This window comes from Dendropsophus ebraccatus, chromosome 2 (assembly GCF_027789765.1).
Source record: "Dendropsophus ebraccatus isolate aDenEbr1 chromosome 2, aDenEbr1.pat, whole genome shotgun sequence".
Classification (NCBI taxonomy): Eukaryota; Metazoa; Chordata; class Amphibia; order Anura; family Hylidae; genus Dendropsophus; species Dendropsophus ebraccatus.
In genome coordinates, this window is record NC_091455.1 from 133706900 (window position 1) to 133728450 (window position 21551).

General features: G+C 45.3%; 1 protein-coding gene across 1 annotated transcript in view; it reads left to right on the top strand.

Annotated features, from left to right (window-relative positions):
- The window catches only part of ULK4 (unc-51 like kinase 4), a 653509-nt gene that overhangs the window by 189105 nt on the left and 442853 nt on the right, over positions 1-21551 (top strand). Inside the window, exon 18 of the mRNA XM_069959686.1 lies at positions 15053-15160. Within this exon, the coding sequence (XP_069815787.1) occupies positions 15053-15160 (108 nt within the window). The remainder of the gene's footprint in view (positions 1-15052; positions 15161-21551) is intronic.

Genomic DNA, 21551 nt, shown 5'->3' on the forward strand with positions numbered 1-21551 from the left:
GCGGCGATATAACCCAGCTACTACTCCCCCTTTAAACATGAGAGTATTAGCTGAGTCTAGTCCAGAGCGGCAGCCGTTCAGCAGTGGCGGTCGTTCGGTAGCGGCGGCGGTGGTTCAGTGGGTGGATGTCGTTACGGTGGATTACTGTTATGTACTGATTGATTACATTTATGGAATACTTTGGGGAGCAAGGACACTTGATAAGTGATTACACGGGACATAGGACACAAAGTTCCTTGGACCCAGTAGGGTGGAAAACAGACATTTAACAGTGGAACCAGCAGCAGTAATAGCACTGTATTGGACCCAGTGTGGAGGAGGGGGAGGAGGAGGCGGCTCCACTTGATTGCACCAAGCCCAGTATGATTGAGAACAGACTATTTGAGGAGGAGACGGCTGCAGTACCTGATTGCAACCAGGCCAGTATGATTGTGAACAGACTATTCATGGAGGAGGATGTTCAGCCTTGGAGTGGTGGCCTGGGATTCCTCGCTGATGATGTTGGTCAACGCACTTTTAAGAACACGGACAAGTTGGATGATGTCGTTGATGCCTGCTCACAGAGTCGCGTCCTCAAAAGGGATCAACAATTGGCACAATATGTTCGAAGAAACATGTGCACTATGAGTTTTATCACATGTGCCATACAAAGTGTATGACTCCCTGCTGCTCTGCAGAGAAAAGGTTCCTCCCTTTGTGGGCTACAACACTTCCCACTGTTAGTTGACCTTGGCTCAGCCATTCATATATCTCCTACCTGATGGTCCAGAGGAGCTCCTGCCCACTGTGGCTTCGTTCACCCAGGATCACAAAATAGAGGACAGCTTTAGAGCGCAGGGCCTGACATCGTTGGTAAGACACCGTGGCAGGTTGGACTGCAGTCAAAGCGGCGGATGGTTGCAAGCTGTTGGAGGCAGAACTTTTGCAGAACTGGCCCCCTAAAGCATCGGGGAGCTGACAGTGGCAAGAATGGGCTAACTTTCTGGTGGTCTTCTGGGGGAATGTTTGACCCAATGGGCAGTAACAGAAATGTACTGCCCTTGCACATAATTAAAGGACCAGACGTCAGCACTGGGCTGCACGGTCTTGGACACCAAGAAACCCAATGAGTCAACAACATTTTTCTACATTTAAGGTCTCACTCTTAACAGGGGTGACGTCACACATCTTGATATTCACATAAAATCAGGATACAAGGGATTATAGGAGTAATAATCCCTTGTATCCTGGTCTATTCTGTGTAAAAAGTACAATTTAGCGTCACCGTTGTTATTTTTTGCAAAGTTCGTAACGGTTCGGTTCGCTTATCCCTAATGAATGTGATAAACTAGATGGTAATATAAAGTGTATGGTAACTGATGCCAGAAGTCTAGCCAGCAAGATGGGGGAGCTTGAGGCCTTGGTTCTGGAGAAGTCCATTGATGTGGTTGGTTTGACTGAGACATGGCTGGATTTGCATTGTTCAGAAGGGACAGGGTGGGCCAGAAGAGGGGGAGGAGTATGTCTGTATGTTAGAAATTATATTAAGGTGCAATAGCGGGTGATGACTAGGGATGAGCGAACCGGCTGAGGTCCAGGTTCGTACGAACCTGAACTACCGGCTTCTGATTCCTACTGTCTGTCGCTCCGTGGAGAGGGTGGATACAGCCTGAGGACCGCCTAGAAAACTGGCATACAGCCTATGGCTATGGCTGTATCACAGTTTTCCAAGCGGTCCCAATATATAAATGGCCCTTACAAGAAATATGGGGAAAAGATGTTCCAGGTAAAACACCCTCAAAGGACAAGGGAGCACTGCCTCCCCCCTAAAGAAAAAAGGTTCATTCTTTAGAGGCAACAAGCCTGCTTTACCATGAGAACAGTGAATCTGTGGAACAGTCTACCCCAGGGTCTGGTAAAAGCAAAAACAGTAGAGGGCTTCAAAACCGGCCTAGACTAGTTTTTAGACCAAAATAACATAAATGCATATGTAAAGATCCTATCACCCCTCCCCCTGTATCCATCCCCTCCTTGGTTAAACTTCATGGACATGTGTCTTTTTTTCAACCGTATTAACAATGTTACTATGTAAATATTCCTGCTCTATAACATGATTCTGATAGCTTAGGTAGCATATAACATTGACAATAATTTAGGTAACATTTCCATGGTGACAGGTTCCTTTTAATGATTTATGATTTGCCACAGCTACACACTTAGATCTAGATTCAGGGTTGTTTGCAAAAACCCACTGTGTGAAGTGTTTCTGTTTGATATTTAGGGAGTGGGCGGTGGTTGTAATTTTATTGCTCTGGACTAGTTGTAGAGAAAGATGGTTCCTGCATTTGTTCTTTAGGAAGCTATTGGGATAGTGTCCATAAATTAACAGTGACTATCACTAAAGCTTTCAGAGGAACCTAATAAGTGGATGTCTGTGGTGAATGCCATAGCTAACCCATAGCTAATATGCGTTTATGTAATGGATACTTTAACCCCTAGATGACCTTGGGCGTACCCATACGTCCTAAGGTCGCTAGGGGCGTTCTGAGGGGGGCCGCGATTCCGGGTGCCACTTGTAGCAGAGACCGTGGCTATTAGCGAGCACGGTCCGATTGCATCTGAACACTTACTGCATCCCTTCCCTGGTGTCTAGTGGGGTGGATCCCGTAATGGTGCTGATCCAGGCTCGGCACAAAAATGACACCTCACACAGCCCCATAGACCAAAGGATAACAGCGCTATAAGCCTGGGAATAGAGCGATTTTAAGGAACATATATTTGTTAAAAATGGTTTGAATTCTTTAAAAGCCATCAAATAAAATAAAAGTAATACATGTTACATACCGTTGTAATTGTAACAACTTGAGGAACATATATAACAAGACAGTTTTACCTCAGGGCGAAAGGCGTAAAAAAAAAGAAAAAAACTAATTAAAAAAAAAATTTAAATTTCACCACAAATTGAATTTTTTCTGGTTTTGCAGTGTACTTTGTGAAAAAATTCAGCCTGTCATTGCAAAGTACAATTAGTGGCGCAAAAAATAAGGGCTCATGTGGCTTCCTAGGTGCAAAAATGCAAGTGCTATGATCTTTTAACCCCTTCCCCCAATATGACGTCCAGGGACGTCATGAAAAGCAGTGGCAGAACGCATCATGACGTCCCTGGACGTCATGCCTTCTCTGCCTCCCCCCTCTGTTCCTAGATGCGATCGGGCAGCAGGAGAAGGCTGTGTCACACAGCCTCCTCCTGCTGCCACTACACAGAGAGGAGCCGCGCTCCCCTCGGGCAGTTAACACCGTAGACGCCGCGCTCGATGCAGCGTCTATGGGGAGATATGCTGCTGCCTGCCAATCGGGTGCCTGGGAGGAGGCTGTGGCACATGCTGCTGCGCTCCCCCCAGGCTTCCCTTCTCTGCTGCCGAGTTCCAATACCCCCCCAGCCCCCCCCCCCCCCCTCCCCCGGTGCGGCGCCCCCCCCCCCTCCCCGTGCACCCCTGGCTCCCTCTGCATTCTCTCCCACCCGGAGCTGCGCTAGGGTATCAATAGCAACCTAGACGCTTCCCAGTGCATCTGGATTGCTATGATTTCTAATGATCAGGCCCTTGCACTTTGGCAGGCACCTGATCATTTGAATGTGTCAGTGTAATACTGACAGATCATTCAATATGCTGTAATGCATTATAGATGTGAAAAAGTGAAAGTAAAAAAAAAAAAAAAACACAAAACACATGCATACATACATAATTAAAGAAATAATTACAAATAAATTAAATACATAATAAATAAAAATAAAATAAATATATATAAATTAAATAAATATACACATTCCCTATCCCCCCTTTATAAATGATCCCCTATAAATAAGATACACATATTTGGTATCAACGCGTCCCTAATGACCTTGTCTATTAACCCGTTACATTAATTATTCCACCACATTAACGCCATTAAAAAAAAAAAACTAACAAAAATGTAAATTTTTTGTTAATCCCGCCCCCTAAAAAATAAAATCAAAACGTCACATGTACCCAAAAGGTGTACCACTAAAAGAGTCAGCTTATGCCGCAAAAGAAAAGCCTTCACATAACTCCATTGGTGAAAAAATTTAAATATTACTGCTCTTACAATATGCAAGACACAAACAGTATTTATAGTATAAATGCCATAAACTATAACAAAAGCTATATAAAATGGATATCACTGTAACCGTACCGACCTGACGAATAACAATAACATGTCATATGCAACTTATAGTAATCGGCGTACAAAAAAAATTATGAAAAACTGCTGCAAAATTGTGTTTTTTGTTCGTACCACCTCAGAACAAAATGATGAATTAAAAAATAATGATGGTGTCACATGTCCCCCAGAATGGTACCGATGGAAACGTCAACTTGTCTTACATAAATATTTTGGCACCCCAAGGCCTCTGTGACATGGTATAATGGCTAAAAAAAAACTGAAATAAAAAAAGACCCCAAAATTCCCCAGGTCTCTGTCATGTCTGCAGCCTGTGGTTGAGTCAGGTGACGCACTGCGGCCACATATGGGGGATTTCTAGAAACTAGGGATGGTCCGAACCTGCCGAGGTTCCGGTTCGGCTGAACCCGAAAGCTCGGCATCGGATTACCGCTGTCTGCCCGCTCCGTGCAGCGGACGGATCCAGCGGGAGGACCGCCTGGAAAACTGGGATACAGCCTATGGCTATGGCTGTATGCCAGTTTTCCAGGCGGTCCTCCCGCTGGATCCGCCTGCTGCACGGAACGGGCAGACAGCGGTAATCATTGCAGATGGTTCGGGTTCGTACGAACTCGGTTCGGACTATCCCTACTAGAAACACTGGAATAAGGGGAATAAATAGTGAGTTCCATTTCTCCGTTAGCATTTGATGTGTAAGAGGAAAAAAATGGATTAAAATGGAATATCTGCCAAAAAAATTAAAATGTTAAATTTCCCCTCCAACTTGCTTAAATTTCTGCAAAACACCTAAAGGGTTAATAAACTTGTGAAATGTTACCTTGACTACTTTGAGGGGTGCAGTTCTTACAGTGGAGAGATTTATGGGGGTAACTAACATACAGGCCCCACAAATTCACTACAGAACTGAACTGGTCCCAGAATTTGTAATTTTCCTGAAAATTTGAAAAAACGCTGCAAAATTTTGAAGCCCTCTAACATCCTAACGAGTAAAAGGACGTTCACCAAATGTCGTTAACCTAAAGGAAACATGTTGTAGATGTTGCAGTAATAATTAGTTTATGTGACATGACTTTGTTTCTTAGGAAAAGAGAGTTTTGAAGATAAACATACATTTTTCAAATTTTTTGCGCAAATGTGTTTTCTTTTTTTTTTTTTTACAAAAAACTACTGAGTGTATCAACCAAAGTATACCACAAACATAAAGAGGAATATGTCACAAAAAAAAAATCTCAAAATAACCGCGGTAGTTAAAAGCATCGCAGAGTTATCACTACATAAAGAGAGACAGGTCAAATTTGAAAAATAAGCCCTGGTCATTAAGGCCAAAATAGGCTGCAGAGGCAAGGGGTTAAGCACAAGGAAAAAATTAGAAAACGCAGAAATTGAAATTGGCCCGGTCCTCTGAGGGTTAAAGTGTCACTGTCGTTAATTTTTATTGCAGAAATCAATACTACAGGTGATTTTAAGAAATTTTGTAATTGGGTGTATTAGCCAAAAAATGAATTTTTATCATGAAAAAGCAGTTTGAAGCTCTCCCTTTGTCTTTATGGTTTTCCTAAGGAGAGAGAAAGTAGAGGCAGCAAAACAGGACAACAAAGAGTTAATTTACATTCACATCAGGGGCTCTCTCCTCTGCAGTCTCTGGCCTCTCTGACCTCTGAATAGCACTGTGAATAGCTACCCCACTGTGTTATCCTTTGTTCTCGGCTCTCAGCTGCCCGCTAATCTCGCCCCTCCCCCCCCCCCTCTTCATAGACCAGACAGATCCGACTGATGAAAAAAACAGTCGAGATTTCCTGATTCTGAGCAGTGGATGGCAGAAAGGAGAGGGGGGGGGGGACCTGGGAAAAGGCTTTTTTACATGCAGATAATGGCATATTTGGCTAATAAACCCAATTACAAAGTTTCTTAAAAATTGCCTGGACTATTGATTTCTGAAAAAAAAAAATTAACGACAGTGACACTTTAAGTATTTGGATATATAGAATATCATAGTCCACCCCTGTGGAGATTTTTAACATACATTGGAAACTAATAGCGTTAAAAGCCTTTTACATAGGCCGGTTATCATGCAATAAATCATTAAATCATTCAAATTTAAAAAGTAATCCTCAGGTGTAAATGTGGCAATGATCACGACAGACGAAAAATTTATTCATATGGTCGCATTTTTTCAGCTGACCTCAAACTCATTGTAAATGGTTTGCAAGTCTTTCAGTATAAACACTTTTCTGTCACAGTATATACAAACACAAATATGATCTTAGTTATGATCTTCAATACAATTGCATTAATGACTTTTCTTAGGTTTTAAGTGCCTATTGTTTAAAAAAGTTACCTTTACTAAACGAGCGCTTAATCAACTTATCAGCTTCCCGTTGCCGATCATACGAGCAATGGCTGCATACCTTTACTGCTGCTTTGTCATCAAGCATGTTGCTAAAAAAACTGTTCTTTGTCATGAGCTGACAATGTTACAGAGACTCCAGCCAAGCCCTGTATCACTGCTTGAAAAAACTTATTCAACCTGGTGTGTCATTGAATATCACTCACCTTTATCTTGGATTTGCTATCTCCTGTTTCTCTTTTAGCCCTGCTCTCCGACCACTGCTGTATCTTCAGGCTGCCTTTAGCTTTTATTGACTCAGTTTGAACCTAGTCTTAAAGGGGCCCTATCTATTCTGTTATCCTATACTGCACTTCCTCCCTTAGTCTGTCTCTGCTGAGACAGATGAGAGGGGACGGGAGCATATTGTGGGCAGTGATCAATATCTGTATGGTTAGGTTACCAACTTTTTGTTTGTTTGTTTTTCTGTTCCACAGTGTTTACCCCAGTGAAATCCACAACTGTGAATTAATTGCAGACTTCCCCAATATACTCAATTGGAAAAGTATGTGATAAATCTAGTGTATTTGTGCAAGCTAAGTGATCTCCCAATTGAGTCTGACTTACAGTGGGTTAAAGAGAACGCAGCATGGTAGTATGATCTGTAAATGGTTGTGGTTGAATGGTACTTTTAATGTAGTACTGTGTACGGCTCCAAAAAAAAAATGAAGTAGTGCACTAGATCTGTGGAGGTGCCAGCCTTTGAGGCACTTAAAAGACAGATTTATTTCATAAAAATGTGCTGTCACTTTAAATGATTGTGACTGCAGTAGATAATTTAGGCTTAATTTCAAGATGGCGCAAACCAAGCAAACACTGGTCACACCTTCTGGAGAAATGAGGAGGTAGTAATTTGACATACATGTGAATAATGAATCTTTAGGTCTAGTGAAGGGAGAGATTTTCCCTTTTTTTCTTTAAATAATTGACTATTGAATTCAAAGGCAGGTTGGAGAAAAGAAAACTGCAATGTCCTTGCACAAGGCTCAGTGTGCATTCAATAAACAGCAAAAGTTAAATATTTCAATTTCTTCATGAAATGCTGGTACAAAATAAATGGAGGATGTGGTGCATATTCATTACATACAACTGTGTCTGCTACAATGTTGTCTTCATACCTTTATTTGTGTTCCAAATCAGTATGAATAAAGTATGCCACAGGCATTTTGGGATTCTCCCAAATCCTGCTGGACCCACAGAGGTATGCTGTTCTGTGCATTCAATAAAATCCATCAAATCTACCGCAACTGACTGAATATTTTAACAATTGTTCTGCAGCACATGGATACAATCTTATAAAACATTTCTCAGGAGACTTTTTAAATATTTAGTGATATTTACTCAGATGCCAACGCTCTGAATATTGCATGAGCATTTCTGCCTGCCTGATCTTACAACAATAAATATTCAGATTAATTTGTAGAAACAATTATATATGTTTGTTTAAATTCGTTTGGAACAGAATGTCGGTATATACTGGCCAAAATAATATATAAGCATGTGATAAAATGACAGGTCTACTTTCACTTTAACAGCACATAGCAAAAGAAAATACTTTTTCATATTTGTACATTAGTTTTTTGTATGGCATGATCCATGGTTCAAAGTTACTTATATGTATATGAATATTTCTAATAAAGGGAAACCGTCATATTAAAAATTTTTGTTTGTGTTTATATTTCTAAAAACTTTTTTTTTACACTACTTTAGCTATCTCAGAGCATTTCTATGCATTGATGCAATACATATGTGTTGTATTGATCTATTAGATCAGTACTCTACTGACAGGGACTGCCACAGACTTAATCAGTAGAGCTATTACTTGCTAATGCCTAAGGCTACTGTGACAAACAATCAGCACCCCAAGAGTGTATCCCTGGGGTGCCGATGAATACCATATGCCAATTGTTTAAATGCCACGGTCAATAGAAACAATATTATTTAAACAGTTAAATGACCAGCATCAGAGCCATGTCTGATGTCAGTAATGACAGGTGTAAGCTGCTGTCCCCTCCATACTACCCGATTTTCAGCCACCGTATGTGTACTGGAGCTAGGTGGGAGGCGCGACAAGCGTGGTGCCGGTATGGTAAGATTGTATGTGTGTGTGTGTATATATATATATATATATAATATATATATATAATATATATTGTGAGGGGATTAGCTCATGGGATCACCTTCTCCTGGGTTAGATGGGCGCTTTTTGGCACAAAACACAGTCCACACCAGCAAGTAAGGTGCAACTGGCCGCAACAGTTTTATTTTTCTTTGCAGCAGATAAAAGAAACAATAATACAAAAGAAAACCTACGCCGTCTGGCGACTAACTAAACAGTTATCAACTCACTAACCAGAGCTGAGCCTACTGCACAGCTCTCAAACAAAACACGCAGCACTTTGTTACTTACAATGAAGTTTTACCCAGGAGCAGAGAGAGCCATCAACTTCTGTGCTGCCTGCCCTGTTATAGCACACACAGGCTTGCACCTGAGTAACCAGAGTCACTCCCAATACCTGGAGTGGCCAAGTGGAGTAGGAGCCCACCCATCTCTCCCCTACTCCAAAGCAGCCAGGCCCTATTTTCTAGTCTTTGCCAAAACCTATAGCAAGGAAACATATTCTCCTTGCTATCCTTACTCCCTGCCTGCTTATTTAACACACATATGACAGGAACCTAGGTGAAACATACATTCCATCCACTACTTTGCCCTGGTCCTGTCACATATCCTCCCCCCCTGTTCGACCTTGGGGACGGAACACTCTGTGCCCTTAAACAGTACACCCTAGATAGGGCATCGGCATTACCCAACTGGCGCCCGGGTCTATGCTCCACTGTAAAGCTGTAGTCCTGCAATGACATAAACCAGCGGGTTACTCGCCTGTTTTCTCCCGGTTTACACACATCCATTTCAGAGGGGCGTGGTCAGTGACCAGTTTAAATGTTCTCCCAAGCAGATAATACCTGAGGGCTTCTAATGCCCACTTTATTGCCAGACACTCTTTTTCGACAATGGAGTACCTTTTCTCATGGTCGTTCAACTTTTTACTCAGGTAAACCACAGGATGCTCTTCTCCACCCCTCATTTGGGACAACACCGCTCCTACACCAACATCAGAGGCGTCTGTTTGCACAATGAACTCTGCCCTGAAATCAGGGGTTAACACTGGCTGAGCACATAGAGTCTGTTTTAGCCTCTGGAAGGCCTGCTCAGCCTCTGGGGTCCATTTAACCATAACTGAATCCTTACCCTTCGTGAGGTCAGTTAAAGGGACTGCAATGCTGGCAAAATTTTCAATAAAACGCCTGTAGTACCCAGTTAAACCAAGGAATGCCCTGACTTTTTTTTTGTTTAAAGGCTTGGGCCAATTCTGAATAGCCTCAATTTTATTTATTTGAGGCTTGATAATACCTCGCCCAATTGTGTACCCAAGGTATTTGGCCTCTTCCTGTCCTATGGCACACTTTTTTGGGTTTGCTGTCAAACCTGCTTCCCTAATGGAGTTCAGAACCACTTGAACCTTGGCTAAATGACTCTCCCAGTCAGGACTATGTATGATCACATCATCCAGATAGGCTGCTGCATATTTGTGATGTGATCCTAAAATTCTGTCCATCAACCTTTGGAATGTGGCTGGGGCTCCATGTAAACCAAATGGAAGGACCACATACTGATAATGGCCATCAGGAACACTAAAGGCTGTCTTTTCTTTTGCCTCCTCTGTCAGGGGCACCTGCCAGTAACCCTTTGTAAGGTCTAATGTAGTGAAGTACCTAGAGCTACCAAGTCTATCAATTAGCTCATCCACTCGAGGCATTGGATAAGCGTCAAACTTTGACACAGCATTCAACTTTCTAAAGTCGTTACAAAATCTCAATGTGCCATCAGGTTTTGGGATTAGGACTATAGGACTAGACCAGTCACTATGAGACTCCTCTATGACCCCCAACTTTAGCATCATCTGCACCTCCTTTGCAATTGCCTCACGCTTGGCCTCAGGTACTCTGTATGGCTTTTGGTTTACTCTGACCCCTGGTTCTGTAATGACATCATGTTTGATCACATTGGTCTGCCCTGGTAGATCAGAGAACACATCCCTATTTTCCTGTACAAATTCCTTTACTTCCTGAATTTGGGATACTGACAACATTTCTGCAATCTTTACCTCTGGTATCCCCGCCACACAATCTATTTTACATGTACTGTCTGCTAACAATACCTCCCGATCTTTCCATGGTTTAATTAAATTTACGTGGTAAATCTGGAATGGTTTACGTTTACCTGGCTGATGAACTCGGTAGTTGACTGCTCCAACCTTTTCCACCACTTCATATGGGCCCTGCCATTTTGCCAAGAACTTACTTTCCACGGTAGGGACAAGGACCAGTACTCTGTCACCTGGGTTGAAGTTTCTTGGCTTTGCAGACTTATTGTAAACCCTGGACTGACTCTCTTGGGCCTGCTGTAAGTGATCTTTAACAATAGGCATAACTTTCTCAATTCTTTCCTTCATTTGTGTGATGTGCTCAATAACACTTGTGTATGGTGTAGCCTCTTGTTCCCAGGTTTCTCTCGCTATATCCAGGAGACCTCGGGGGTGTCGACCATACACTAACTCAAAAGGGGAGAAACCTGTGGATGCTTGGGGTACCTCCCGTACCCAAACATGAGATAAGGCAAGAGGCAATCCCAGTCCCTCCCCATCCTGTGCCACCACTTTTCTAAGCATCCCCTTGAGAGTTTTATTGAACCTCTCCACTAAGCCATCTGTCTGTGGATGGTAAACTGAAGTACGCAAGTGAGTTATTTCAACAGTTTGCACAACTCCTTTGTGACTTTGGACATGAATGGCGTCCCCTGATCAGTAAGTATCTCCTTTGGTATCCCGACCCTGGTAAACATATGGAATAACTCCCCTTGCGATGGCTTTAGCTGTGGGTTTCCTTAGAGGGATTGCTTCTGGATAACGGGTTGCGTAATCGAGGACAACCAAGATATGCTGGTGACCTCTAGCGGACTTAACAAGAGGTCCCACCAGATCCATTGCAATTCTCTCAAAGGGGGTCTCAATAATGGGGAGAGGCACCAAGGGACTTCTAAAGGACGGTACAGGGTTATGTAACTGGCACTTTGGGCACGAGTCACAGTACTCTTTACCTCTTTATGTACCCTGGCCAATAAAACCTTTGCAACAACCCTGTCTTTTGTTTTATCATAGGCCAAGTGTCCCCCTAGTACATGTGTGTGGGCTAAATCCATCATTTTCTGACGATTTAGGGACTACTAGTTGTTCCAGAGCTTGTCCAGACACCTCATTTACTCTGTAGAGGAGATCATTTTCTACAGCAAAATGTGGAAACCTTTTCTCAGCCCCAGGTTCTTGGGGCACCCCATTAATAACTTTTGCACTTTCCCATGCATGGGATAACGTAGGGTCCCTGAGTTGAGCGGTCCCGAAATTATCACTGGAGAGCGGCAAGTCAGGGAGACCAATTTCAGGAGCATCTACTGCGACATCTCCTGCAAAAACCTCTAAAGGGAAATTATTGGTCTCACTCAGGGTCACCCCTACTGTTTGCACATTGTTAGCATCAGCTAGTGGGGCAGGGTCTACAGCAGACACAGATAAACATTTATCTAGCATTTCCCACAACTGCCAAAAAAATGGAAAATCACATCCCACAATGACCTTGTGCATTAAAGTCTTTACAACCCCAACCTCATGGGTGATGTTTCCACATGGAGTTTCAAAGGAAACAACAGCAGTGGGATAGTCTTTTGTGTCCCCATGTATGCAGATGACCCCCATATGTCTGCTTTGCCACTTTCTGGTGTCAACCAAACTGGCGTGGACAAGGGTCACCAGGCTGCCGGAGTCCAACAGAGCTTCCACGGAATGTCCTTCCACGACCAGGCTACAAGATTGTCGCTCGGTATTTTGTGAGAGCAAGGCAGAGTAGGCAGGTCTAGCAAACAGTGACTTTTTCTGCCCACTATCACACTCCATAGGCTCATCCACAAGAGGACAATTGGCAGCTACATGTCCCAGCCCTTGACAATGCCAGCAAATAATGTTCTTGAAAGTCTGAGGATGTTTAGGGCTAACTGGCCTAAGATGTCTGGCCACAAAGTCTGTCCCCACCCCTCCTTTATGGGCCTCCTTCACCCCTTATAATTAGGAATAGTCTTACCAGGTTCAGAGGTCTTCTGGTTCCTTGGGGTCGGCCGTGTAGGTGAGGGGCTCTGGAGATGTTCCTCTGTGTTCAGGTACCGCTCCACAAGTGCGACCAGGTGATCCGCATCACGGGACTCCGCTTGTCCCACACAGCGCTGTATACGGGACCGCAGGGCTCGGACAAATCGATCCAGGACCACTCTTTCAACCACATGGGCTGCCGTGGAGACCTTGGGTTGCAGCCACTTTTTAGCCAGGTGGATTAGGTCATACATTTGTGACCTCACGGGTTTATCCAGCTGGAAAGTCCAGGTATGTACCCGCTGGGCTCTGACAGCAGGTGTAACACCTAAGCGAGAAAGAATTTCTGCTTTCAGTTTATGATAAAGTCTTGCATCTGGCTCACCCAAATCAAAGTAGGCTTTCTGAGGTTCTCCACTCAGAAAAGGAGCAACTGTGTCCGCCCATTGGTCCACTGGAAGTTTCTCTTTCAACAGCTCTTTCAAAGATGACCAGGAACGCCTCCACATCGTCCTCTGTAGTCATTTTCTGCAGAGAGGCTTGCACTCTCCTTGCAGCAGATACAGACTGAACATGAGGCCTTTCCGCCAGCAGTTTCATTTGCTCCACCAGATTAGCATTAATCGCTTTTTGCTCTCTGAAGGCAGTTTGCGTAGACTCTATGAGCAAGCGATTGGTTTCTTGCTGGTTAGCATTGGCTTTCTGCAGCTGAATGTTAGCCTGGATCAGTTGCTTCACCACTTCATCCATATCTGCAGTCTTTGGTTTTGCTACAGCAGCAGACTTAACCCACGACATGCAACTTGTTCAATTTTTTGTGCCAGCGCAGCCTCCACCATTTGTGAGGGGATTAGCTCATGGGATCACCATCTCCTGGGTTAGATGGGCGCTTTTTGGCACAAAACACAGTCCACACCAGCAAGTAAGGTGCAACTGGCCGCAACCAGTTTTATTTTTCTTTGCAGCAGATAAAAGAAACAATAATACAAAAGAAAACCTACGCCGTCTGGCGACTAACTAAACAGTTATCAACTCACTAACCAGAGCTGAGCCTACTGCACAGCTCTCAAACAAAACACGCAGCACTTTGTTACTTACAATGAAGTTTTACCCAGGAGCAGAGAGAGCCATCAACTTCTGTGCTGCCTGCCCTGTTATAGCACACACAGGCTTGCACCTGAGTAACCAGAGTCACTCCCAATACCTGGAGTGGCCAAGTGGAGTAGGAGCCCACCCATCTCTCCCCTACTCCAAAGCAGCCAGGCCCTATTTTCTAGTCTTTGCCAAAACCTATAGCAAGGAAACATATTCTCCTTGCTATCCTTACTCCCTGCCTGCTTATTTAACACACATATGACAGGAACCTAGGTGAAACATACATTCCATCCACTACTTTGCCCCTGGTCCTGTCACAAATATATATAAATAATATTACACAGTGGAACTTTGGTTCTAGAGCTTAATTGGTTCAGGAAGGCAGTTTGAAAACTGAGAAGTGTTTTCTCGTAGGAATAATGACTTCCAGAGTGTGGGAGAAGCACAGGAGACATATTGGAGACTGTAGGTGGAGGAGGCAGGAGGTATTGAAGGTCTATATGTGTGGTTTGAGATGCAGAGCAGGACCAAAGGTTATCTCAAGGCAGCAGACTTTTGGGATTGTGAAAGAGTATAGCCATTGATGATAAATGATAGAGTGGGTGTGTGGGGGTAGTAAGGCTTGGTAAACTACAGTATAATCAATTTTCTTCATGTTCAGTTTTAGAAAGAGGCAGGAGAAGAGGCAGACATAGCTTCTATTACTTTGTATATATTTCATATGTTAATTTTAGAAATGTTCACTATTGTAATATAGCTATGATATTAACTATTATATATATTATTTTTTGTATTTTTTAATTTTATATTATTTTATTTAATATATCTAACATAATATTTTACGTTCAAGCCAAGCAGTTATCCTGTAAGTCTTTTATTCACAAATGAAGGAACTAGGAATAATAAACATTAATCAAAACCTTGCCATTATGTTTGTGTGCTTTTATGGACACTATGGGGGAGATTTATCAAAGGCTGTAAAATTTTGACTGGTGCAAACTACCCACAGCAACCAATCACAGCTTAGCTTTAGGCAGTGCTGAAAGGAAAGAGGAGCTGTGATTGGTTGCTGTGGCCAGTTTGCACCAGTCTAAATTTTACACCCTTTGATAAATCTCCCCCTATGTGTATATTTGTGTATATTTATTTAATGATGTTGTATTGTTATGTTGACATATGGTTAATGTCTCCACAGACAATCACCTTGCTGACTGAGATGATCAGAGACAATTTTCGGAACAGCAAGTTAAAACAGTGTCTCTTACCGTCTCTTGGAGAACTTATCTATACCATTGCCATTCAAGTAAGTTCTATGTATACCAGAATTAAAGGGGTTATCCAGGCTTGGAAAAGCATGTCTGCTTTTTTTCAGAAACCACACCACTCTTGTCCTTAGCTTGGGTGTGGGTTTGCAGCTCTGTTCCATTGAAGTGATTGGAGCTGAATTGTAATACCACACACAACCTCGGGACAAGGGGGATGCTGTTTTTGTGAGAAAGTAGTTGTGCTCTTTCTGATCCTGCATAACCCCTTTAATGTTGTACACTGCTCCAAAAAAATAAAGAACACTCAAATAACACATCCTAGATCTGAATGACTGAAATATTCTCATTGAACAGTTTGTTCTGTACAAAGTTGAATGTGCTGACAACAAAATCACACATAAATTATCAATGTAAATCAAATTTATTAACCAATGGACGCCTGAATTTGGAGTCACACGCAAAATTCAAGTGGAAAACACTACAGGCTAATCCAACTTTGTTGTCATGTCCTTAAAACAAGTCAAAATGAGGCTTAGTATTGTGTGTGGCCTCCACATGCCTATATGACCTCCCTACAGTGTCTGGGCATGCTTCTCATGAGGTGGCGGATGGTCTCCTGAGGGATCTCCTCCCAGACCTGGACTAAAGGATCCGCCAACTCCTGGACAGTCTGGACTCCTGGACACATGATGTCCCAGATGTGCTCAATCAGATTGAGGTCTGGGGAATGGGCTGGTCAGTCCATAGCTTCAGTGCCTTCATATTGCAGGAACTGCTGACACACTCCAGCCACATGAGGTCTAGCATTGTCCTGCATTAGGAGGAACCCAGGGCCAACCGCACCAGCATATGGTCTCTAAAGTGGTCTAAGGATCTCATGTCAGTACCTAATGGTAGTCAGGCTACTTCTGGCAAGCACATGGAGGGCTGTGCGGCCCCCCAAAGAAATGCCACCCCACACCATTACTGACCGACTGCCAAACCGGTCATGCTGAAGGATGCCACAGGTAGCAGATCACTCTTCATGGCGTCTCCAGACTCTGTCACATCTGTCACATGTGCTCAGTGTGAACCTGCTTTCGTCTGTGAAGAGCACAGGGCGCCAGTGGCGAATTTGCCAATCCTGGTGCTCTCTGGCACATGCCAAGCGTCTTGCACGGTGCTGGCCTGTGAGCACAACCCACATCTGTGGATGTCTGTTTCTTACCGTTTGTGCAGACACGTGCACATCTGTGGCCTACTGGAGGTAATTTTGCAGGGCTCTGGCAGTGCTCCTTCTGTTTCTCCTTGCACAAAGGCCATGGTAGCGGTCCCTGCTGCTGGGTTGTTGCTCTCCCATGGCCCCCTCCACGTCTCCCGGTATCTGTTCTATGCTCTGCACACTACGCTGACAGACTCGGCAAACCTTCCTGCCACAGCTTGCGTTGATGTGCCATCCTGAATGAGCTGCACTACCTGAGCACCTTCTGTGGCTTGTAGAGTCCTTCTCATGTTACCACTATGGGTAATAGCAATGACAAAATGCAAAGTGACCTAAACAACAGCCAAAAGGGATGAGAACAGAGGTCTGCAGAACTACTCCTTTATATGGGTTGTCCTGCTATTTGCCTATAACTTCTACCTTTTGTCTATTGTATTTGTGCACAGCAGGAGAAATTGATTCACAATTACTGACCAAAAGACTGACGGAAATACTATGTGTGAGCTAGGGATGCACGATGCACCGAAATATCGAAACTACTATCGATATTTCGGCCAAAAAAAACGTTTCGGTACCAGGATTTCCTGGTATCGATACTTTATATTAAGCTGCCTAATACACAGCTTAACATAAAGTATAGAGCAGAGAACACAAGCCGGCGGCTAGCAGAGCGCCGGCCATGTTCTCTGCCGCCCCCTGCCCCCTGGCATCACTTCCTCCTCCGCCCGCCCCTTCCTCCGCTCACTGCATGGATAAGTTATAGCCGGCACACAGCGATCGCTAGAGCCGGCTATGTAACTGTGCAGATGCCGCTGTGACAACTGACAGCGGCATCTGACCCATCCTGAGCCTCTCCAGAAGCAGTGGGGGTCGGCTACTATGTGTAGCAGACCCCCGCTGCTAATTACCCGCAGCCCGTCACACCTCAGCCTCCTGTCCCTCCTGGAATGCAGCCGGTGTGAGGAGCTGCGTCTAGGGCTGCGCTTCTCAGTGTCAGGTTGGGGAGACTGTGATGCCCGCTCGCTCTCCGTCCATCCGCGGCGCTGTTCCTATGCATATTCATGTATGCACACTCTCGGTGGCTGCGCTTCCTGACCGGCCTGAGTGTGCATACATGAATATGCAGGAGCAGAGCGCCGGCCATGTTCTCTGTGTGCCGCCCCCTGCCCCCTGGCATCACTTCCTCCTCCGCCCGCCCCTTCCTCCGCTCACTGCAGGGATAAGTTATAGCCGGCACACAGCGATCGCTAGAGCCGGCTATGTAACTGTGCAGATGCCGCTGTGACAACTGACAGCGGCATCTGACCCATCCTGAGCCTCTCCAGAAGCAGTGGGGGTCGGCTACTATGTGTAGCAGACCCCCGCTGCTAATTACCCGCAGCCCGTCACACCTCAGCCTCCTGTCCCTCCTGGAATGCAGCCGGTGTGAGGAGCTGCGTCTAGGGCTGCGCTTCTCAGTGTCAGGTTGGGGAGACTGTGATGCCCGCTCGCTCTCCGTCCATCCGCGGCGCTGTTCCTATGCATATTCATGTATGCACACTCTCGGTGGCTGCGCTTCCTGACCGGCCTGAGTGTGCATACATGAATATGCAGGAGCAGAGCGCCGGCCATGTTCTCTGTGTGCCGCCCCCTGCCCCCTGGCATCACTTCCTCCTCCGCCCGCCCCTTCCTCCGCTCACTGCAGGGATAAGTTATAGCCGGCACACAGCGATCGCTAGAGCCGGCTATGTAACTGTGCAGATGCCGCTGTGACAACTGACAGCGGCATCTGACCCATCCTGAGCCTCTCCAGAAGCAGTGGGGGTCGGCTACTATGTGTAGCAGACCCCCGCTGCTAATTACCCGCAGCCCGTCACACCTCAGCCTCCTGTCCCTCCTGGAATGCAGCCGGTGTGAGGAGCTGCGTCTAGGGCTGCGCTTCTCAGTGTGAGGTTGGGGAGACTGTGATGCCCGCTCGCTCTCCGTCCATCCGCGGCGCTGTTCCTATGCATATTCATGTATGCACACTCTCGGTGGCTGCGCTTCCTGACCGGCCCTGAGTGTGCATACATGAATATGCAGGAGGAAGGATGGCCTGACAGCTGGGAGCTTCCCGGAGCTGAGGGGAGGGGGGATTTGTAACGTGAGCTTATTTAAGGTGAAACAGACAGCCTGAACCTCTGCCAGCAGCAAAGGTTAATCTTCCTGGTGGCCGAGGTTCAGGCTGTCTGTTCCACCTTAAATAAGCTCCCTTTACAAATCCCCCCTCCCATCTGCTTTGACAAGCCTCATGCTTTGAGTGTCCACAGGTACCGCAGTTGCAAACATCCCTGCCCTCTAGTGTGCCCCCACATCCCTGCCCTCTAGTGTGCCCCCCACATCCCTGCCCTCTAGTGTGCCCCCACATCCCTGCCCTCTAGTGTGCCCCCCACATTCCTGCCCTCTAGTGTGCCCCCCACATTCCTGCCCTCTAGTGTGCCCTCCACATCCCTGCCCTCTAGTGTGCCCCCACATCCCTGCCCTCTAGTGTGCCCCCCACATCCCTGCCCTCTAGTGTGCCCCCCACATCCCTGCCCTCTAGTGTGCCCCCCACATCCCTGCCCTCTAGTGTGCCCCCCACATTCCTGCCCTCTAGTGTGCCCCCCACATTCCTGCCCTCTAGTGTGCCCCCCACATCCCTGCCCTCTAGTGTGCTCCCCACATCCCTGCCCTCTGGTGTGCCCCCCACATCCCTGCCCTCTGGTGTGCCCCCACATCCCTGCCCTCTGGTGTGCCCCCCACATCCCTGCCCTCTAGTGTGCCCCCCACATCCCTGCCCTAGCACCCCTGCCCCTGACAGGAACGGACCTGCCAGGCAGAGTAACCCTCTCCTGTCTGTCCAGACCTGGCAGCCTTCACCAGCTCCCTGCAGTGTGGGGGTTGTAGTCTGTACCCAGTGGCAGATTAAATATACCCTGGGCCCCGGGCTGTTCACCCAACCTGTCTGCCCCCCCCCGGTAAATCCCCCCACATTATAATCCACCACTCCCCCCCCCCCAATGCTGTCCCCAATAAACACTGCCTGCCCCCCCATGCTGTCCCCAATAAACATATGTTTGGTCCCTTGCTGCACAGAGGATGTCAGGAGAGGAGGGGGCTGATACTATAGGAGAGGTCACAGCAGCACAGAGGATGTCAGGAGAGGAGGGGGCTGATACTATAGGAGAGGTCACAGCAGCACAGAGGATGTCAGGAGAGGAGGGGCTGATCTATGGGGGGAGGTCACAGCAGCACAGAGAATGTCAGGAGAGGAGGGTGCTGATCTTTTAGGGGAGGTCACAGCAGCACAGAGGATGTCATCAGGAGAGGAGGGTGCTGATCTTATAGGGAGGTCACAGCAGCACAGAGGATGTCATCAGGAGAGGAGGGTGCTGATCTTATAGGAGAGGTCAGCAGGCACAGACGATGTCAGGAGAGGAGGGTGCTGATCCTATAGGGGAGGGTCCCAGCAGCACAGACGATGTCAGGAGAGGAGGGAGCTGATCTAATAGGGAGGTCCCAGCAGCACAGAGGATGTCAGGAGAGGAGGGGGCTGATCTATAGGGGAGGTCACAGCAGCACAGAGGATGTCAGGAGAGGAGTGTGCTGATCGATAGGGGAGGTCACAGCAGCACAGAGCATGTCAGGAGAGGAGGGGGGTGATCTATAGGAGAGGTCACAGAAGCACAAAGGATGTCAGGAGAGAGGGGGGCTGATCTATGGGGGGAGGTCACAGCAGCACAGAGGATGTCAGGAGAGGAGGGGGTGATCTATAGGAGAGGTCACAGCAGCACAGAGGATGTCAGGAGAGGAGGGGGGTGATCTATAGGAGAGGTCACAGCAGCACAGAGGATGTCAGGAGAGGAGGGGTGTGATCTATGGGGGGGTCACAGCAGCACAGAGGATGTCAGGAAGAGAGGGGGTGATCTATGGGGGGGTCACAGCAGCACAGAGGATGTCAGGAGAGGAGGGTGCTGATCTTATAAGGGGGGGGTGTTGTATTTTTTTTCGAGGTATCGAACTGGTATCGAGTATCGAACTAAAAAATAGAGTATGTGTATTGAACTCAAAATTCTGGTATCGTGACATCACTAGTGTGAGCATAGTCATACCCTGTAAAAGCGATAAGACAGAAAGAGCACAACAAATGGGATTACTTTTGATATCCCCAGACCCCTGTAAATCATGTAATAGCAGTAGATTATAAAGGATATATTAATTTTTTGGCAGTGTTCATCTCTAAGGACATACTGTGTATATATGACAAACATTTAGGAAAATAGTTTTAAATATATAATGTTATAAAACACTTAAAAACCCACAATATAACTCCAAGTCAATGATACTTCTATGAAATAAACTGTCCAGTTATGAAGCAAAAGTATTTTTCAACCAAAACCAGGAGTGGGTTGAAAAAAACCCCAACAATCTGCAAATCTTTTCATTATAATTTTGCCCTGTCAGTTCCATTCCTGGTTTTGGCTATAAATGCTTATTAAAATACAATGTGTGAACATGGCCTAGCTATGCCTCTGCATAGAGAAGAGCAGAGGTGAAATTTTTATCAAATATCCTGTTATAGCGCAAAACCAAGAATGAAAAGCCCTACATTTAAAAAAAAAAAAAAAAAAATGTTAAAACTTTCATACAGATTGGGACTGGTGAAAAAACAAACTCGCTTGTCATTTGGCCAGAATTTCTACAGTGTAAGGCTGGATTCACACGCTGTAACTGTGCGGCTGTATTTTTTATGCGGCTGTAAATGTGCGGGTGAAACTCCGGCCGTGGGAAAAAAATAGACATGCGGCTCAAAACATACGGTCATTTACTTGGAAATCTGGTTCAACTAAAAATATCAAATAAAATGTTAAGAAAGTGATGGAAACACCTCTGGATGCATCTGGGAAAGCAGGGAACACAGTTTACATGAATCGCTATTACCGGGGTTTGCGATCCTCTGCACTATAGCCGATGTCTCTCATGGTTAATATATTGAATTAATAAAACACATTTTCTTTGTAATAAAGTCCCTTTTATTGTTCAATAATTAAATGTAAACGATTCCATCATTTTGCAATTAAATATACTGTTAAAATAAATATATATATAAATAAATGTATATTTATATATATATTTATTTTTTGACAGTATATTTAATTGCACAATGATGGATTCGTTAGAATTAAATTATTGAACAACGAAACTGAATTTATTTAAACGAAAATGTGTTT